Source organism: Tiliqua scincoides, chromosome 2 (genome assembly GCF_035046505.1).
Source record: "Tiliqua scincoides isolate rTilSci1 chromosome 2, rTilSci1.hap2, whole genome shotgun sequence".
Lineage (NCBI taxonomy): Eukaryota > Metazoa > Chordata > Lepidosauria > Squamata > Scincidae > Tiliqua > Tiliqua scincoides.
In genome coordinates this window covers 173534353-173552674 of record NC_089822.1, presented here as the reverse complement: position 1 = coordinate 173552674, position 18322 = coordinate 173534353, and the positions used below count along the sequence as shown (strand labels likewise).

General features: G+C 41.0%; 1 protein-coding gene across 3 annotated transcripts in view; it reads right to left on the bottom strand.

Moving 5' to 3' along the window:
• The window catches only part of TENM2 (teneurin transmembrane protein 2), an 831585-nt gene that overhangs the window by 494546 nt on the left and 318717 nt on the right, over positions 1 to 18322 (bottom strand). Inside the window, exon 6 of one of the 3 annotated variants that reach the window (XM_066618094.1) lies at positions 5923 to 6006. The exons of the other annotated variants lie outside the window; for them this stretch is intronic. Within the exon in view, the coding sequence (XP_066474191.1) occupies positions 5923 to 6006 (84 nt within the window). The remainder of the gene's footprint in view (positions 1 to 5922; positions 6007 to 18322) is intronic. 3 annotated transcript variants of the gene reach the window in all.

The window sequence follows — 18322 nt, the reverse complement described above, 5'->3', positions numbered from 1 at the left end:
TCCCTCTTCCTTCCCTACCAAACCAATAAGCTGTGCCACTGGCCATTGCACACGGTCCCAAAATGTCTCCCATGGTGCACATTAACGTGTCTGAAAAGCAGACCTAGTAACTAAGAAAGAAACTGAACAGGAATTACAACAGATCTGTTCTGGAGATAATCCTGGACAATATGCACAGTACTAATAATTGCAGAGGAAAAAGCTGTGTGTTGCTTTGGTGAAGATACACAGCCATAACTGAATTAATTAACAGGGTGAAATGTGCATCATCATCATCTACTATGCAGAGGAGGCTGTGAATACATTATACTCACTTTGCACAACTTGTAAATCACAGAACTGGATGCAACCCACCATCTATGTATCATGGCCTGCCAGGTGCTTGATGAACCCCACTATTTGTCTCCAAGTAAGCAGCAAAAACATGTTACAAAGCTCCTAGCAGGCTCCTGCCAGCGATGGTATAGATGGTCTGAATAAATAAAATTTGCCCTTTCTTTGACTACAAGCAGCAGCCTACAATACAGGACTATGCATCAGCTTGAAATCCTCTATCAAAATGATTACTAGATCAGGTACCTGTACCTGATACGAATCCAATTTAGGTTAGTGGCAATATTCACACCAACTTCAATGTGGATATTTTTCCCTCTTATAACAGATTTTTAAAAAACTTTGTGGTCTATAATGCTGTATTTCGTCAGTCATTCTACTATGGAATATGAACTAATATTATACATTAATATAATACAGTACATTAACAGCAATAATATAATTATTGGATACCATCAGTGTACAGGGTATGTAATTGTTATTAAAAGAGAAAAAAAGATCTTGACATGAATAAGTTTACAGTTGAAATGTTGACAGTGCAGAAAACAATCAAGGGAAGGGAGGGCAAAGGAGAGAGGCAAGAGAAGCAAAGATGAACATGAAGTAAAGCTGAAGCGTTTCTGATGCTGAACAGAGTCACAGATGCAGCACAGTTAACTCACCTGCCAATGCTTCTGTTCTAGGGCAAATTGCTTTCACATTATGACAACCGTAGAATCTGAGAGGTGGAGTCTGTGCTCCACCAGTGATCTCTTCACTGAGCAGCTGAGGTGGATGATAGCACAGATAATGCAAAGGGGCCTAAAGAGTGCAATACCCCTGGCTAAGTTTGGACATGAAGAGATCCTGATTCAAGCTGCTGATCAGTGAGCCCAATAAGCTCAGTGGGTGATTTCTGACACGTCAACATCTCTCAGCCAGGCAGTGATCTCATGAAGATAAACAAGAATTGTAAAACACTATGTAAACCGTATGGTGCAAATAACAAAATGATGACTATTAGTAAGATGGCAAACCAGTAATTAACCTTTATATAGTACTTTTTGAATGCTCAGTGTATCACATATATTTTTTACAGATATATTTTCAACAAGGCCATCCAATATTATTTTCCTGTATTGTAGATGTAGGACTGGAAGACAGCAGCTTGCCCAAGAGCTATGGCAGTCCAATCATATACTTAGGAAATGCCACTCTGAGCAATACAGAATATGGCATATGCCCTTGGATGCCAGTGCAGGTACAGCTACACTGGTGATGACACCCCGCTGATGTAGCCTCAGTTCCACTCGCAAACATGCAAAAAACTATGTCAACGCATCTTAATTGCTGACACAACTGTAGCTGGCAGAAATTCCAAAATAGGGTGGAGATGTGGCTGGGATAGCCTAAACCCCTTCCAGTCAATACACACCCCAAATGTTGGAGGAAATAGAGATAGGGTAAGAGATTCCAAATCCGTAGAAAACAATGGGGGAGGGAAAATAATAAAATCTCAACTTCTGCCACCTACTTCACTTCCTGTGGTGGAACATAGAATACATAGGTTGTCACTTTGTTGGAGGTATCTTCTCCCTGTGCAAGTGTGTGTGTGTTTTATTTTAGCTGGCCTAAGAGTGGGAATCTGCAGGGGAGGGAGGGAGGATCTCTTTACTACCAGGACTTAGGGTTTCAGCATCAGAGTACCACCCTGACTCCTCGGCGTCTATGGCAGGGGAAGCTCCTCATTGGTTATGAGCCAGTTGGGCTTGCATATGACTGATCCATACTGTGCTCTCTTTAATTGGTTCATGTGCTACAGCCTTCTAGTCAGGTGTGTCTGTTTGTGATGCTAAGAGATGCTAAATACCCCAATAGGTGTTTTTTGCATGTTTCTTGTTGTGGCTGAGTGGTGGCCACCCAGTCCTGTGAACTGGGCAGTATAGGTTAAAGACTTAACTGTGCCTCTTCTTTTTGTCTCTTCCACAAACATTCCTGGCCAGTCATGCAAACTGGGGCAGGGGTGGGCAGAATGGGGCAGCAATGGGGGCAAGGGTGAATTGGGACTGGGAAGGGGTCAGATTTGATGGCAGCTGTGCATGCCAAAACCTAACCCCCTTGTGCACGTCCAAGTAGACCCAGGAACCTGGTACAGCATACCTTTATGAATATTATCTTGGGCCCAAGGAGGCTGAAACTCCCCCATGGGGATGCCACAGTTGCCAAGTTGGCATCACTGCTTCACCACATAGGGAGCTACATTGGGCTGAGAAACCCTTGGCATCTATCACCAGCAACTGCATGCCATTAAAAAAAATCAAGTGAAAAATGAATTATTGATGGAATAAAAACAAAATTTCAGTACTTTTGAAGTACGACAGGGCTGGGAAATTTTGTTCAAAACTTTGCATACACATGGCTAAAATGTTTGACTTGTAAGGGCAGGTAGCATGACTTCATTCTGATTTGGCTTCATGATGTCATCATGTGATAGCAATTATGTGATAGCTCTTGCTCTAGTTTCACAACATCATCGCACAGCCAGATCTGACTGGCTGTATGACAATACAACATCATTAATCTGCCACCATAATTGCCAAGTGACAGGGATAGCTGGGGAGAAGTCCCTGATTTGTTTTTTTCTAAGTCAGCAGTCTCCAAACCGTGGGACAGCTGAGTAACAAAAAAACCATCCCTGTTGTGATAAGTCCACCATGACACATCTTATTGTGCCCAACAGCTGCAACTGCCTGGAAATCCAGAACCAGAGGCTGCTGGGGCAATGGACAGTGGAAGCAGCTGCCTGGCATAACTTGCTGCAGACACTGGATGGCACAATAATACATGGCGGGGCAAAACTGTAAATGCCACTCACAATGGGGACACTTTTTTCCTAATGTCAGATCCGGCCACGAGCTGCGGTTTGGAGCACCCTGTTCTAAATGGTAATTAAGCTACAAATTGGACAAAGAAGCTGCTCTGATCATTGCACAAAAATGATAAAAGCAAGGCTGAAGTTTAATGAAATCACCCTCCTGAAATTCTACCTTTTGCCTACTTTCACAGGTGAAAATTTAGTACACTCCCAATATTAAATACATCAAAACATTAAATGGCTATACAATAAAAAATAAATTCTGTAGTTTTAAAAATATAGAACCTGCTGTAAATAACAACATCTCTGAGCTAGACTTATTTGAAAAGTGAGGTTAGGTTTTGAGATGCTTCAAGTGAGAGCCAACCCATGGCCCTCCATAGCGGGGACCTCCAGGCTGTGGTGACCATATTCTGTATTCAGCAGAAACAACTGAGGTCAACTGGAGTCCTACTACAGTTCCCAGTGATTCAGCAAAGCTAAGACAGTGTTTTGTGCACACAGCCTGTACCTCAAAGAATTAAGAACTTTCTTGCTGCTTGACAATTTAAGGGTGCAATCCTAACTGTTCCTTGGGCCGGCACAGGTCCCTTGTGCTGTAAAGCACATTTGCGCCTCTGTGGGAGTAAGTTGCGCCAGTGCACGGAGCTGCCCTAGCCCATGGAGATCAGATTCAGCCTCTACTGTGGCAGCAGCAGGTGAGTTCATGCCAGCCAACTTTGGCCAGCACAGGGATCTGGGGGAGCATGGGGGGCATGGGGAGGGTAGGGAGGAGACGGGACGGAGGCGTTGCGGGGCAAGGGGAGGGTAGGAAGCAGGCGTTCCTGGGGGCCTGCAGGGGCCGGGGCCGGGGCCAGACCCGGCAGTTATGCTGGATCCTAGGCCTGTTCCTGGGCAGCATGGCACAGCTGTGGGCTGCTTCGTTCTGCTCGGATCTGCGCCATCTCATCAGGTGGCACAGATCCAAGTAGCTCCTTTGGGGCTGCTGCTGCTTTACCCGGGGTAAGGAAAGAGTTTCCCCTTGCCTCGAACTGAGCCGCAGTCAGCCCCAAACTTGAACTGGATAAAGTGCAGGCCTCCTGGCATGCCTGTTCCAGCACAAGTTAGGATTGCGCTGTAAGATGCATTGGAGTGTGCTCTAATTAGTTGAGATTGCAGTACAGCAATGCAGCAATGAAGAATTAAAGATTTATCCACAGTGAAACAAAAGTTTTTACCTCATGGGCTATTGAAAAATATTGCAGCCATTGTAGGGATGCGTTCTCACAGATGACAAAGACTGATACCATCTGTCCATTGGCACCATCAAAATGCATGATTTGGTCATAATTTCTTTGCTGAATTACTAATGCTGCAAGTTGACACCATTGCCAATTCTCACATCTGTGCCATTTTACATACAGTGTGTTATTTCACTGTACATCTAGCTTTTGTATTAATGCACTGAGAATGAAAAGAGACAGAGATGATTCCCATCAATCATGAAAGAGCAACATGTCAAGGGCTTATTTCTGAATGTACTTACAAAGACTTTTATATGCATATGATTAAGTTGGGGGCAAAATAATCACTTGTGAAAATAAAACCTGTAGCAGTATTCAGAATTTGCTTATTATTATTTGCGTTTTCAGAGCAATATGACTGTTCAATTTTTTCACCACAAATGATGTTATCCTGTTTAGTTTATAACAATGTGCGAACAAGAACAGTAATAATAGCACAAGTTGTTAAAGCCCTTGGCAACAAGAACAAGCAGAAAAGGGGAAGTACCTGGCACACCATGAAACAGACTGACACAAACACAATGATTCAAAATGAAAGCAAAGGTTTAAAAGAGAAATTATTCCTTGCATGGACTGGGTAAGTGTGAAAAACAGTGTTGAAACTGTAGCTATAATTTATGCTATATGGTACTGTCCTTCACTAAATTTGGTGACCCAGTTATTCCACTCACTCCAACCAGTGATAGGTGAGAAGGGAGAACCTGCATTTTCAGATAGTTTCAAGCTATATGATGCAATCCTTAGTGATTTACTGAGGGCTACAAAGCACTAAACAGAGAGAGCATCTTGTTCAAATGCTCAAGAACAGCACATAGCAAAGTAGTCTTTTAGGACTGTTATACTTCAGAATGCAGCAGGACAGCATGCACAAATATTCTCTCATTCCAATAACTCCATGCATATAGAAAGCTAACATGCAGGAAGAGGGCAAAATTAGAATTCTTCTCCCTGGAATGTTAGCTTTTCACATGAAGGGAAACATTAACTTAACATGTATCTTTCCTTCTGAAGTGGTACACCTTGTCAGCACAACCTGGTAGCTCAATCTAGGCTCAGATAGCATCAGCTGTCTAATATACTATATGCGGTAAGGATGGAAGCTTTGCCTTGCGTGACTCAAATAACAAACAGACTCTGTGACGGTATTACTTAAGATGGATAAGATGGGAAACAATTAGAAGCTGTCTTCAACTGTAGTTCCTCCATCTCCTATACTTTCACACTACTCCTACCCGACAATAAATTCCTCATCAAATATACAATGCCATGCTTTTCCAAACAAAACTCACTCTCTAAACATTAACTAGCAAATAACACACAGAAACACACATAAATAAAACAAAGAAATGCATGACACAAATTCAGTTTGACTAATCACAACTGGAAACACAGCTAGCAAGGCTGTGAATTTAGTTACAAGGAATAAGGGGTGAAGCAAGATGAAAACCTTACGTATTAGTGAGTTCTTTGTTTCAGCCAGCTGCTGCCAGCCAGTCTGTCTGTCTTTCAATGTCTCAGAAAGTTGTGAATGAAAATCTAAATAAAATAAAATAAAATCAGGTTTAGAGCCAGCTCTTCATCAGCCTTCATTGTCACAGTTCTTAGCTGGCAGATTAAACAGACATTTAAAAAAAAGAGTTACCTTCTCCAAACATCTCAACCAATCAAACATTTAGTGCAACTATAACTTCTGACCAAAAACATGCTAGCAGAATGACCAAAGTGGACCTTTAATCTTCTTTTTAGCTTCCATGTGTCTAAGGCTGCAATCCTAACCACACTTTCCTCAGAGTAAGCTCCACTGAACAAAATATGACTTACTTCTGAGTAGACCTGGTTAGGCTTGTACCCCAAGTCTCATAATTTCTGAGCAATTTTTCCATGTGAATGTTGCATTTTAATATTAACAATCACAGATTTTGACTTCAATTATTTTTCTCAAATGAAGGAACCTCCTTTGGTCATGTGCTGTCGTCAGATTTACAAACATTTTATTTGCAACAAAATCAAATTTAATTTCTGTTTATGAACAACAGAGACCAAATAATTCAAAACAAATATAAATTTATAATGCAATGTATTAGCAGTACCATCTCCAAAAGTTATTTTTAGGACCTTTCATGAAGCTTAAGTGAGACAAGCATTTTGAAGGGAAGAAACATATTAAGAAAGAAAAAGAAGTCGAATTATCATCTTGTCAGTCTAAAATGACTCAAACATATTTTGATTTTTCAATGTATACATTAATGTAAAATCAGTACTGAACTGATATCATTTTAACATTAAAATAACTATATTTACAGAACTATTGTATAAACCATTATATAAATAATTACATGCAGTCAAATGGAAGCATCCAAACAGCAAACAAAAAAAACTTGCTACCAGAAGTTTCCACAACAGCCTAAATTTATATGACCGAATAGTTCCACTCAATTACAATGAATTGCAATGGTCCTCGACATAGAAATTATTAATCTACAAAATACTCCATAGCTTTTATCTTGCTTGTCATAATATTCTTCTCAACCGGTTTGTGTAATTCAGTTACAGCCCAGTTCTGAGCTGCCTGGGGCACGGAGCTGCAGTGGTACCAAAAATGGCTGCATCCTGCATGCTTTGGGCAGTCAACAGCAGCTCTTCAGGAGAAGGGGACTTTCTTCCCCTTCCCCCCGGGAAAAGAGAGTAGCCCAAAAGGTCGGCAGTGAATCAAGAACCTCCATGTAAGGCAGTGAGCCCAACACAGAGGCTCTGGATCCAGTGGAGCATTGCGCCACCAGTTCCGCCTCCCTCCCCACTCCCTCCCCCTGGCACGCCTCTCCCCGCCATGCCTCCTCCCTGCCTTCCCCCATGCCCCCACTTACCTCTCCGCTGCTCAGCGGTCCATGCGACCGCCAAGTGGCGGAGGTCAGGTGCCTGCCCAGCGCCAGCCAGCGCTGGGCTACCACCAGCACTTGCCCAGTGCTAGGGCCCGCAAACATGCCTTATGGCACATTTGCTACAGTGTGTGCCGGCAGTGAGCCAGCGCGCCAAGCTCAGGATTGGGCTCTTAGGCTGCAATCCTAAACACACTTTTCTGGGAGAAAGTTCCACTGAACACAATGGGGCCCCACTGAATACAATTGAGTTCTGAGTAGACATGTATAGGATTGTGCTGCTAATTGTCCAACAGCTAGATTGATAAAAATCAGTTAGACTCTAACTGATCTCAAGTCGTCTTCCCTCTACCTGAACCTGTCCCCAAAGCGAAAACTGTTGGATAAACCATCAGAGATGCTAGGCCAGGATAGCAGTTTCTGCCTCTTCCTCACTGAATGTTTCCTCACTGTACTTTAGACTCTCATGTACTTTGTTCTCCCTTCACCCATTAAGTGTTTTTATTTTGTCATCACTGAAAAATCTCACCTCTACTTATTTGCAGTTGAAGAACAGCACCGATGCATTAGCAATATATTATTATTATTTATTTATATACCGCTTTTCAACGAAAAGTTCACAAAGCAGTTTACAGAGAAAAATCAAATAATTAATGGCTTTTTTATTTGTGAACATTGTACAGACCACTGCATATGTAGTTTGCAATAGTTTAACAGTTCCTTCTGTTTATTTGTAACTTTTATTACTGTGTCCTGGTGACCACATACAGAGATTCTTTTGCACAGTGATGAAATGTGACACAAAAAGAAATACTGATGCGATAGTATCAAAAGGAGTCTTAATGCAGTTGCACTGTTTCATGAATGCATACATGTGCTATTTAGGTATATTGATAAGCCTGGACAAATAAAAAAAAGAAAAAAAAAACTGAATTAAGGAAATGAAAGCTGCAACAAACTGCATCTACACCAGTTGCAGAACCAATTTTAGAAAATCTCCATGTTAAATGTGACAGAAAGAAGAGGAGAAAACCCATGGAAAGACATTACAGCAGAAAAAGGACAATTCATTCATTTCTAGGGAAGTTATCCATCGATTCCTCTGCAACCCAGTAGATTTGGACAGCCAAAACTCTTTTATTCCTATTTTATAGCTGGAGAAACTATGCCTTGCAAAGCGTAATCTGCCACGTAACAATCCTAATGCTTGAAATGAGAACAAAATAATTCCCCAAATCTAAATACAATATGATATACTATGGGCCTGCCATAACTGCAGCATTGCATTCTGGGGCTCCATGTGGACACAAAAAACCGTGGATGCTCAAGTCCACAGAAAAATGGCATAAAATTATGTAAATTGCATAACTAGCAAATGAGATGCATGTGGTGGAGAGAGAAATGGCAGGAACCTACAGAGGGTATGTGGGATTTTTTTCTCCTGAACACATTTTTGATCCACAATTGGTTAAACCCATGGATACAGTGCGCCCATTATACAACAAACTTTCATTTGAGAACACTAAGGCACACTTCTAAATATAGAAGTGGGTTCCTTCATGACCTTCCAACCAACAACAGGTCGTATATGCGATGGCTGCCGCTGGTCAGGGGGTTGCACCCCCCAAACCTCTGAAGCTGAGAGAAGTTCTGCTCCCCTCACCTCCAGAGGCTTTTCTGAGCCTCCCAGAGGTGTCTGCGTGCTGCCTCTGCGAGGCTCAGAATGCCCCAATCGTGCGAGAGACTTGATTTCCGGTTTCCCAAAGGAAAACCACTGCCTCTGGGAGGCTCAGAAAACCTCCAGAGGTGAGGGAAGCGGAGCTTCTCCTCACCTTCAGAGGCTTCACATAGCATCAAGCCCTGCTTAACAACAGGGATGCTTGTCCGCATCCCTGTCATTAAGCAGCGCATAACTGTATGTTTATTTACTTTTGAATTAACTTTACAAAAAACAGTTGAATTTCTTGTGCCAGTTCACACAAAAATGATATCCCTTTCAATGAATGTATAAAACAAGGCCCGCATGTGATTTGGCACACAGGCCACTAAATGTGCTCACTGTACTGCACAGAAGCTTGATGTGTGTAAAAACTGATAGCAGAAGTATGAGTGATTCAAACCATTTCATTTTCAGGTGCTGTCCAGGTCTAATCAGCTGTGCTTTATGTCTGATGAGGCATACTCTTGATTTTAAAGAACCAGACAAAATATTGCAGATTTTCAAGGGTACTTCATTGCAAGTAAAAGGGAATGAATAATACTAAGAAATACGTAGTCAAGCAAAAACTACTTTAAAAAAAAAAAAGGATTCATACTGAATATTACATTCTAAAAATAGTTGATTTTCAGCCCAATCCTAATGAGGACCTGAGCAGGTGAAATATGTGTTGAACTGCCTTGAAGTGCTTTGTGACAGCTCAAGGCCTCGGAGCACTGGCAGGGGAGAGGATTGGGTGGAGCAGGTGAGGATAGAATGGTGCGGTGACTGGGGCAGGGTTGGCTGGAGGATCAGGCCTGGTACAGAGGCAGGACTGGCGGCACTGGCGTGCATCATATCCAAACCCCCTTCCTAAGTCTGATCCATCTGCATGGATCAACTTGGAAACTGCACCAGCGATATTGCTGGTGCAGGTCTAAGTTGACCTATCGCAGCGGTTGAAGCAAGGGAACAAATGCTCCTGAGCAGACCTCCAGCAGCCAAAAACCCCTCCGCAGAATACAGTGTTAACTGTGCTAGTGCTGCTGCATTGCTGTGCAGGGATTTAGGTAGAATTGGACTATTAGGTTTCTATTCTATACACACTTCCCCGGGAATAAGTCCAATTGAACTGACTGGGGTTTACTTCTGAGAAGATTTGAACAGGACTGTGCTGTTTATTATAAGCAAACATGGAATAACTGACAGAGCATTTTCTCATTTTAGACCTACCACTAATTTATTAAATGAAAGGAGATATACGTTCAGTAACATGCCAACTAGTCAGTAAAAATGAAGCTCTCTCTATCTCTCTCTCTCTCTCTCCACACACACGCGCACGCACGCACACACACACACACAAACACACACCCTACACCTTCCGGAATCAATTGTTTGAATGTTTAGTGGGATGGCAGGACAACATATTCAAAACCAAACTTGCTTTAAAACAAACAAAAAGAGGGAGAAATAGCATATCTTAAGAACATTAAAATTCTACTAAAATGTAGGTTTAATTGATAAAATGTTTAATCATAAAATTACAAAATGTAGGTTTATAATTGCCCTGATATTTTATCACAGTATTACATATTTTGAATATTGCAATCAGATGTTGAGCAGGGAAGGGAGAACATGGGGAGGAGAGTAAAACCAGTTCCCATCCCCATTCCAAACAGCTGAATGATACTACTTGAAATATCTAACTGGAATGCAATGTACCTGCATCCCTGACTAGTGAATTAGGCCAAGGAATCATATACAGTGGGCCCTCTGTATCTGCAGGGAATCAGTTCCTGGAACCTCGGTAGATACCAAAATTCACAGATACCAAAATCCAGGGGAGGGGGCAGTAGGCAGTGCTACAATCGCTTACCTGAAGTTTGTGTCTGGTTGCGTCTAGGAGGCCCTCTGAGGGGTCAACATCTGTGGATGCTGAGCCCATGGATAAGGAGGGCCCATTGCACATAGGCTTTCAGTCAAATAATTTTCCATCAAGCTAGTAATATGCATTCAGAAGCACATTTCCACACAAGCATCATCTCTAAGCAGATGTTACCACAAACAGAGAATGAAAAAGAAAAAAGATGGCCTTTTCTTCTAACAAATGAGTGGTAGCTTTTTTGTGCATTAATGCTGTTTTCATGCTTCCAAAATGGAAATGAGGCTTTCCAGCAATATATCATGCTGGAACAGCAGATGTAATGGCTGATGACCTACCCATTTCCCTGGATTTCTGTGATGGGAAAAGCACCTTTGGAAAGAAAAAGGAAAGATTTCAAACTTCCAACACTCCTCATCAACCTCATGATGAAGTTCAATTTAGGAATTGAATGATGCAACAGGAATCCAACCAGCTACCACTTCAGCTGGGTGTTGGGAAGAAGGCAGAACCCACCAATGGTCTCTAGCTAATAACAGAGGAACTTCTAATTAAACCAGCTGTATAACCACTGTGTTCCACCGTACAAGTGACCCACACAAGTCTCCCCATGAGCTAGTTCAAGGGATGGGAAAACCCAGCACGGACTGACTTGAGTTGAGCCACCAAGTCACCGACCTCTGTGACTCAACTCGAAAACAAGTCATAACGGGGACACTGAGTCGCTGAGTCATCCTTTAGTGACTCTGAAGGACTTGAGTTGAGACACCACCCACCTTTAAAAACCCTGCCATGGCTCTGAGGAAAAAATGGGTCTGCTACCGTGTTTGTGTGTGGGGGGGGAGTTCACCCTGATGTCCCTGCTCATCTGCAAAGAGGGCAGGAGGGGTGGGAGGGACAGCGAAAGACCAGGGATGGAAGTGACAAGAGGGAGGAGGTCATGAGCAGCAGTTGTAAGGCTTACCAGGATGACCTGATCCTTGGCAGCTCTACTCAGAAGTAGTCCCACTGTAGCCAGTCATTCAATGTGGCTTTCCACTCCCAAGTAACAATGGAGTTCAGTTTACAGCAGCCAGCCATGCAGTGGGAAGTGTGATTATGCTACAAATCTCCCCTCTTTCCCCTCCTCCTTTCTCCTCCTCCCTGGGCTTCTGCAGCCAATCATAAGGCAATAACCCCCTGGGCTCCTCCTCCTGCCCTCCCTCAGCCAAAGACAATATGAGAACACCCATGCTTTGTCCACTGATAATAATTGGTTTCTTCCTTCCTATCAGACGGCAAAAAGCCCACTCCTGACTCCCCCACTTAGCTGGGAAAGGAAATATTAACCCTTCCCTGTCTCGTGGATGGAACTCCCTGCTGTTCGTCCATTGGAATGCTAGCCCCATGAGGTTTTTCACGCTGTGAAAACAGTAAGCAAGCACACCAAGAGGCAGACTCAAGTCAGTATGTGTGGGGACGAGTCCCAAGTCAGGCTTCCTGACTCTAGTCTTTTTCAGTCTTCCACACATGTGACTCACAAGTTGCTGAGTCAGCAAAAATCATGTAATTTCAAAACTCGAGTCCAAGTCACTGACTTGAGTTCCCAACCCTGGCCAGTTCCACATTGGAAATTCATTCACACGGTTTGCGGTGCAGATGGATACAATTGCTAGTACATCCATTGTGCTAGAGTTTGAAGTAAGGCAGGAGCAGAGTCAGAATCTGGCTATCATACACCATGATACCCTTTCATCTTGTTTCCTCTACACAAGCCACTAATACAGGCAAAGCTAAAATGGCATAACTTTAAATTACTCATCTGTATGCCTATCAGTATCTAGAGAAAAAAAGGAGTCGAGCCTTTGTGACAGACAACCATTTACTGCAATCATGAATAGATTGAAAAACAAAAACCTAAAAGCCAGTGACAAATTCAAAGTTAAATTTCGCCATTCAATATCCCAAGACCCTGCAGATTTAAAAAAGAATATGTGAATGAAAATGAAAATATATGGAAATGTGTGTATATATTATATTATATTATATTATATTATATTATATTATATTTTTAATACACACACACTTTGGTAGTATAATATAGTATAATATACACTAGTATAATATACACTATTATATATATATGAAAATATATCCATTTTAACAATTACTGAATTTATTTTTCTGAACATTCATACGTATAAGGATCTAAACATTAAAACACTGAATTTAAAAATGTTAAATAAATGTTTTTATGGCAGCAGTATGCCAGATTTACTGTTTTCCATAAAACTTTACTCCTGCTCCTAACAGCACTCCTTTGAGTATTATAAAATTAAAGGTTATACAATATATATGAATAGCTGGAATTAAAATGAAATGAGCTACCATAACCCCTGTATTTTTTTTAACTATTTTGTGAGTGATATACTAACCCTTTTTTTTCCAGCAGTGGAACATTTGTAGCCAGGTCTGAGGTTTGATTCTTTAGCACTACTGTACACAGGCTTCAGAACAAGGACTCTAAAGTTACAGCGACACGACAGGATCTTAACCGAGTTGCACAGTACTTTCAGAATATACTTTTCCAAAGTCTATTATGCTGCATGCAATCCTATACATAGTTTCCTGGAAATAACCCCGAATGAAGGTAATAGGAGTTGCTTCTGAGTAGACATGCATAGGATTGCACCATAAGAAATCTATGGCACAATCCTGAGCAGCATGTGCATAGGCACAGTGCATGCTGCACCGGTTTTCCGGAAGTACTGCTGAAGGGCCCATTGGAGGCTCAGAAGGTTTTCCAAGTGTTCTGGGATGCCGTGTGATGCTCCGGAATGCCTAGATAAGTGAAGGGGTGCCAGCCTTGGGGGGCAAGCGCCCGCCTGGGGGGTGGGGGCGTGTGATGTCGTACAGGGTCGCCACTCTTTTTCTGCTGGCCTGTGAGCAAACTGAAACACAGTAGTGCTATGGGACTGCAAAGGCTGGGAAAAGCATTGAGAAGCCAGATATGACTATTGTGTTGCATTCTAAAACAATAATAATGATGCCTATTTTAAAAACTGTGCATATTTACCTACCCTGCAAACTAGTGATGCAGTCTAAGTATTGGAATATATACAATTTTGACTTGTGATATTTGAATATTTGTCAATAGAGTGGCAGCTTTACCTTACATACAACACAAAGGAGAAAGATTTATTTGACATTGGTTCACTTTGCCCTTTATATGTGTTTAGTAGACTCAGTAGCTTCCCTTTATCGTTATCACCGACTACCTTGGGAGAATATTTTCTAACAATTACAAAGCTTACAGACAACAAACTGCTTCCCCATGGTAGTGGAAACATCCGCCTTTTTGATGTGAAACATCTAAAACAAGTTTCTCAAAACTAATTTTCCACTGTGTGTTTTCCAAGGCTCTAGTAATTCTTAACAAAGGTTTCATTGCTGATGCCCAAAGGGAAGGAAAATGCAAATGTTGAAGTCCCCTTTTATAAAATATGTCATCTTTTGGGAAACCTCTATGGGTCTAACTCCCTTTGACACTCTCAGGAAGTTAGACCTAATTGCATTTAGGGTTATCTCTGGCAGTTGCACTGAGAATCAAACACCCTCATGAGGACTATTGTTCTAACTAATCTACTTATTAAGCTTTTATTCAGATTTAATGCAATCTTTTAAAAAAATCTCAGTGGGACAGTAATGGATTTTGCAATTATCAGGAAGGACAGAGTACACTATGACCTACTATTGCTAATCTTTCTTTTAAAAAGAGTGTATTTTGTAAGCAGGGCCTTTAAAAAAAATGTGGTCTTTACCCAGCATGTTTATCCTTATTCTGGGTAACACACGTCATCAATGTGCTACCATGCATTTGTGCTTATTGAATATTTTCCTGCCCACCACAGAATTCCAAACCTCTATCTTTACGCCTTCCTTGTGTTACTTTGCCAAACTATGCACTTTCTTTCTTCCAACCTCTTCATAAAGTAATTTCCTCTACAAATGTACTTGGCAGTGAAATCAATCAGCTTATATAAAAGAGTTATATCTACTGGAGTGGAGAAGCACTGGATTGTAGGTTATATTTTCATTTCTGTGAAAAAGGAAGGGAGAGAGACCATGTTTCTGGGGATCACAGCCAGCACAGCTCACACATAATTTTACATTCTGCATGTAAAACAATGAAAGCACAGTGCTTAAAAGGGACTTAAAACAGGCTTTATGCTGCTCGATCTGGGCTTAAAGAATAAAAAATGGATACTGCACAACGAGAGTTTCAAACATTTAAAAGCATACATGAAAGAAAAGAGAACACTGTTTTTGCCCCTACAGTAACTACTAAAAATAGAATATGAGTAAACTTGTTAAAATAAAGATGATAGAGTAAGGCTAACAATATGCAAAACCAATAGGGTTCAGTACCAAATGTGTCAGTATTAGGAAAATCAAGCTCGGAAGTGCAATCCAGGAGAGGCTCAGACGCCACGCCCACAATTTTTTATTCAGAAATGTGAATTCACCTGAATTTATGGCCCAAATACCAATTTCACCTCAAATAGGTACCAAAACAGAAGACACATTAGAAATGTTTCTATAACTTTAGCAAGCTATCTGTTCTTAGACATTTATAGCATCAGTATGATAGCATAAAGATAAATTATCCTTTGGTCTGGCATGCAGTAGCCGTGCAATAGCCATTGGTGAAGCAGAACTTTGCCATCAAAGTGGTTCAGTTTGGTTTTGCCACAGGTCGTATCAGAGACCACAAAGAACCAGATAAGCCTGCTGGGATTTATGCTTCTGCTTTAGATAAAAAGGACAGCAACCAGAGTAACACAAGCCATTTCTCCCACCTCCAGTTCCCTACTGAACCTAGCTAATACATACAAAAAGCCACTGTGAGGTCTGGGTATGGCACATGGTGCTGGTGGCTGCAAGGAGAGAAAGAAATAGTGGAAATTGCAAGTGAAGACGCCACACTGCTTGTGTTTACCAGATACTACCCTCTCTCCCTGAAGCCTCCCATGCCACATTTTGTACCAAAAATGAAGGTCCCCTGGTCTTTTTCAGAGGCTTCAGGAGGTTGCATGAAGAGGACAGAGAAAGGAAGATATTACCACGTACAGTTGGTGCACTACTGATCCACTACCCTAGATGCTAACTAGGATAAGGCTTTGTCCTAGATAATCTGTGTACTCCCTTTTCAACATTTATGCCACATAAACACAATCATATGTTTATATTCAACATAAAGTTTAATTCAGTCACATTTTACAGTTTCTTTTATTTTGGAACTATGCCAAGGCAGACTAAAAAATTCATCAGCGTCAGTACAGTTTTGGCACAAATTGGTCAGTCTTCAGGGACACTGTAGGTCACACTGTGTGTGTGCATTAAGTACACTGGAGTCACAATACTGCCACCGTAACATGTACTCACTGGACAACCATCAGCTTTTCCTTAAGCTTTCTTAGGCTGCCAAATGCTAACAGCACACACCAGATTTGATAAATCACAATGGCAAATTCAGGTCTTCTGAATCCAAAAAGATTCTGGAGTACGAGATGAATATTTGATGAAAATCAAGAAAACAAAATCAGACCCTGTCAAACTCTTCCTTAGCGTTAGCTCTGGAAACTGAATGGAGTGTGGAAACAAATATTTTATGACAAAGGTCTTGCTCTGCTATCTGTCCTTCCTATGAACCTCACTGCTAACAGAGCTATCTCCTTCCATTCCACAATTTATTCTTTTAGCAAACGCCGTACTACTGACATCTTTCAGCTCTCTTTCCCACCATCTCAGGATTTCGTGATTGCCTATTTTAGCTCTTGACTCTTACCAACAGTTTTGCTCCCCCTAACTTGCTGATTTACCTTTGTTATGGCTCTCTGCAGTACTGGAGCTTTTTGACTTTGTAGTCCTCGCGTTTGCGCCTTTTAAGTTTTCTCTTGCAGATTTTGCTAAGGGATCACTTGTTAGTCAAATACTCCATCTCTATCCATTTTCCTCTCTGCAACATGAATGCTAGTCTCAAGCTTTCTGAATCATGTGTAAAATGTTTACCCTTAGATTAGTCTTTTCCTTTCCCCTCCATCTGTTTACAGACCTATAGGACTCTCTTCCCTGTCTACTTTGCCCTTGTCCCTTCATGGATGAAAGCCAATTACTGTGTCTTAAATTAAATATGAGCAGGATATAAATTCTTTTCTCCCTGTTCACCTCACCTGCCTATTTTAAAATTGTTGACAATAATTCTGAGCTTTCCAGTTTAAATTCACAGCTGAGCCTAGTTTTTAACTGCACTTTTCTTTATTAATATAAATGTCAGTTATACCAATACTCAAATATTTGTAATTTTTCTTGCAATCCACAAAACAGCCCCCCACCCTCAACAAATTGAGCCATGCTGAGGTTTTCAAACTCAGATGCAAATTCCTCTGTACCATAAAGGTATCTGAATATAAAATTCTGATTTATACGCATGAATCCTTTCAGTTTTGTTATGCTTTATTAACAATGTATGTCTTTCATCCTCCTCCTCCTCCTATCTTTCTCATTCACTCACTCACACACACATTTTCATCAAATACACTAACTAAAAATGATATGCATACTCATTCCACTCTAAATGAAAAATATATACATGTGCAATAGGAGACAATAAAGAAACAAAAACAACCTTTGAAGGTAACAGGCAGAAAGAAAAACCCAAAGACAATAGAATAGAAGCTGTTACTTGTCCTCCCCCCCAAAAGCCTGCTGCTGCTTCATTTAATCTGATTATACAGTAAAAGAAGAGATTTGCTATTTTTCTCTTTCTTCCATCATCTTTAAGCAAAAGAATTACCTATTCAGTTGTGTTTTACTCTATTATGTCCTTTTTTACATTTTTCTTTATGATGGCTTGTTTGATCTTTTCTTGTCCTTGAAGCCAGATAAGTAGTTATTGACTTTTCTCCTTGTCTGAACTACATTCACCAAGCCAATTAAACTAAAAACAGCTTAGCTCTTCATATTTATATGATGCATTGTTCAAGTGACTTGCAAATACCATCATTCTGAAACAGAGAATTCAGAATTGTCTGTTTCTTTGTGTGGCATCTACATAACCCAAATTTGTCTTTAATTCCAATTTTCATGTTTTAAGACTCATTGTAGAGTAAGTGTAATTATCATACACGTGACTGTGTGTACTGTGTTGCACAGCATTCACTCACACACATTTGTTAACTCATTATAACTCATTTGGCATCTATTTGTAAACCCCCCTACTTTGTTCTATTCCCATTCAGAAGTGTACATATTAGAACACTGTGAAGGAAGATGCTTGATCTAGGTCTTGATCTCTTCAAAACTGGAGCATGGACGTTATTTTTAACCACATGGACATTCATACTTCCCTAAATTATT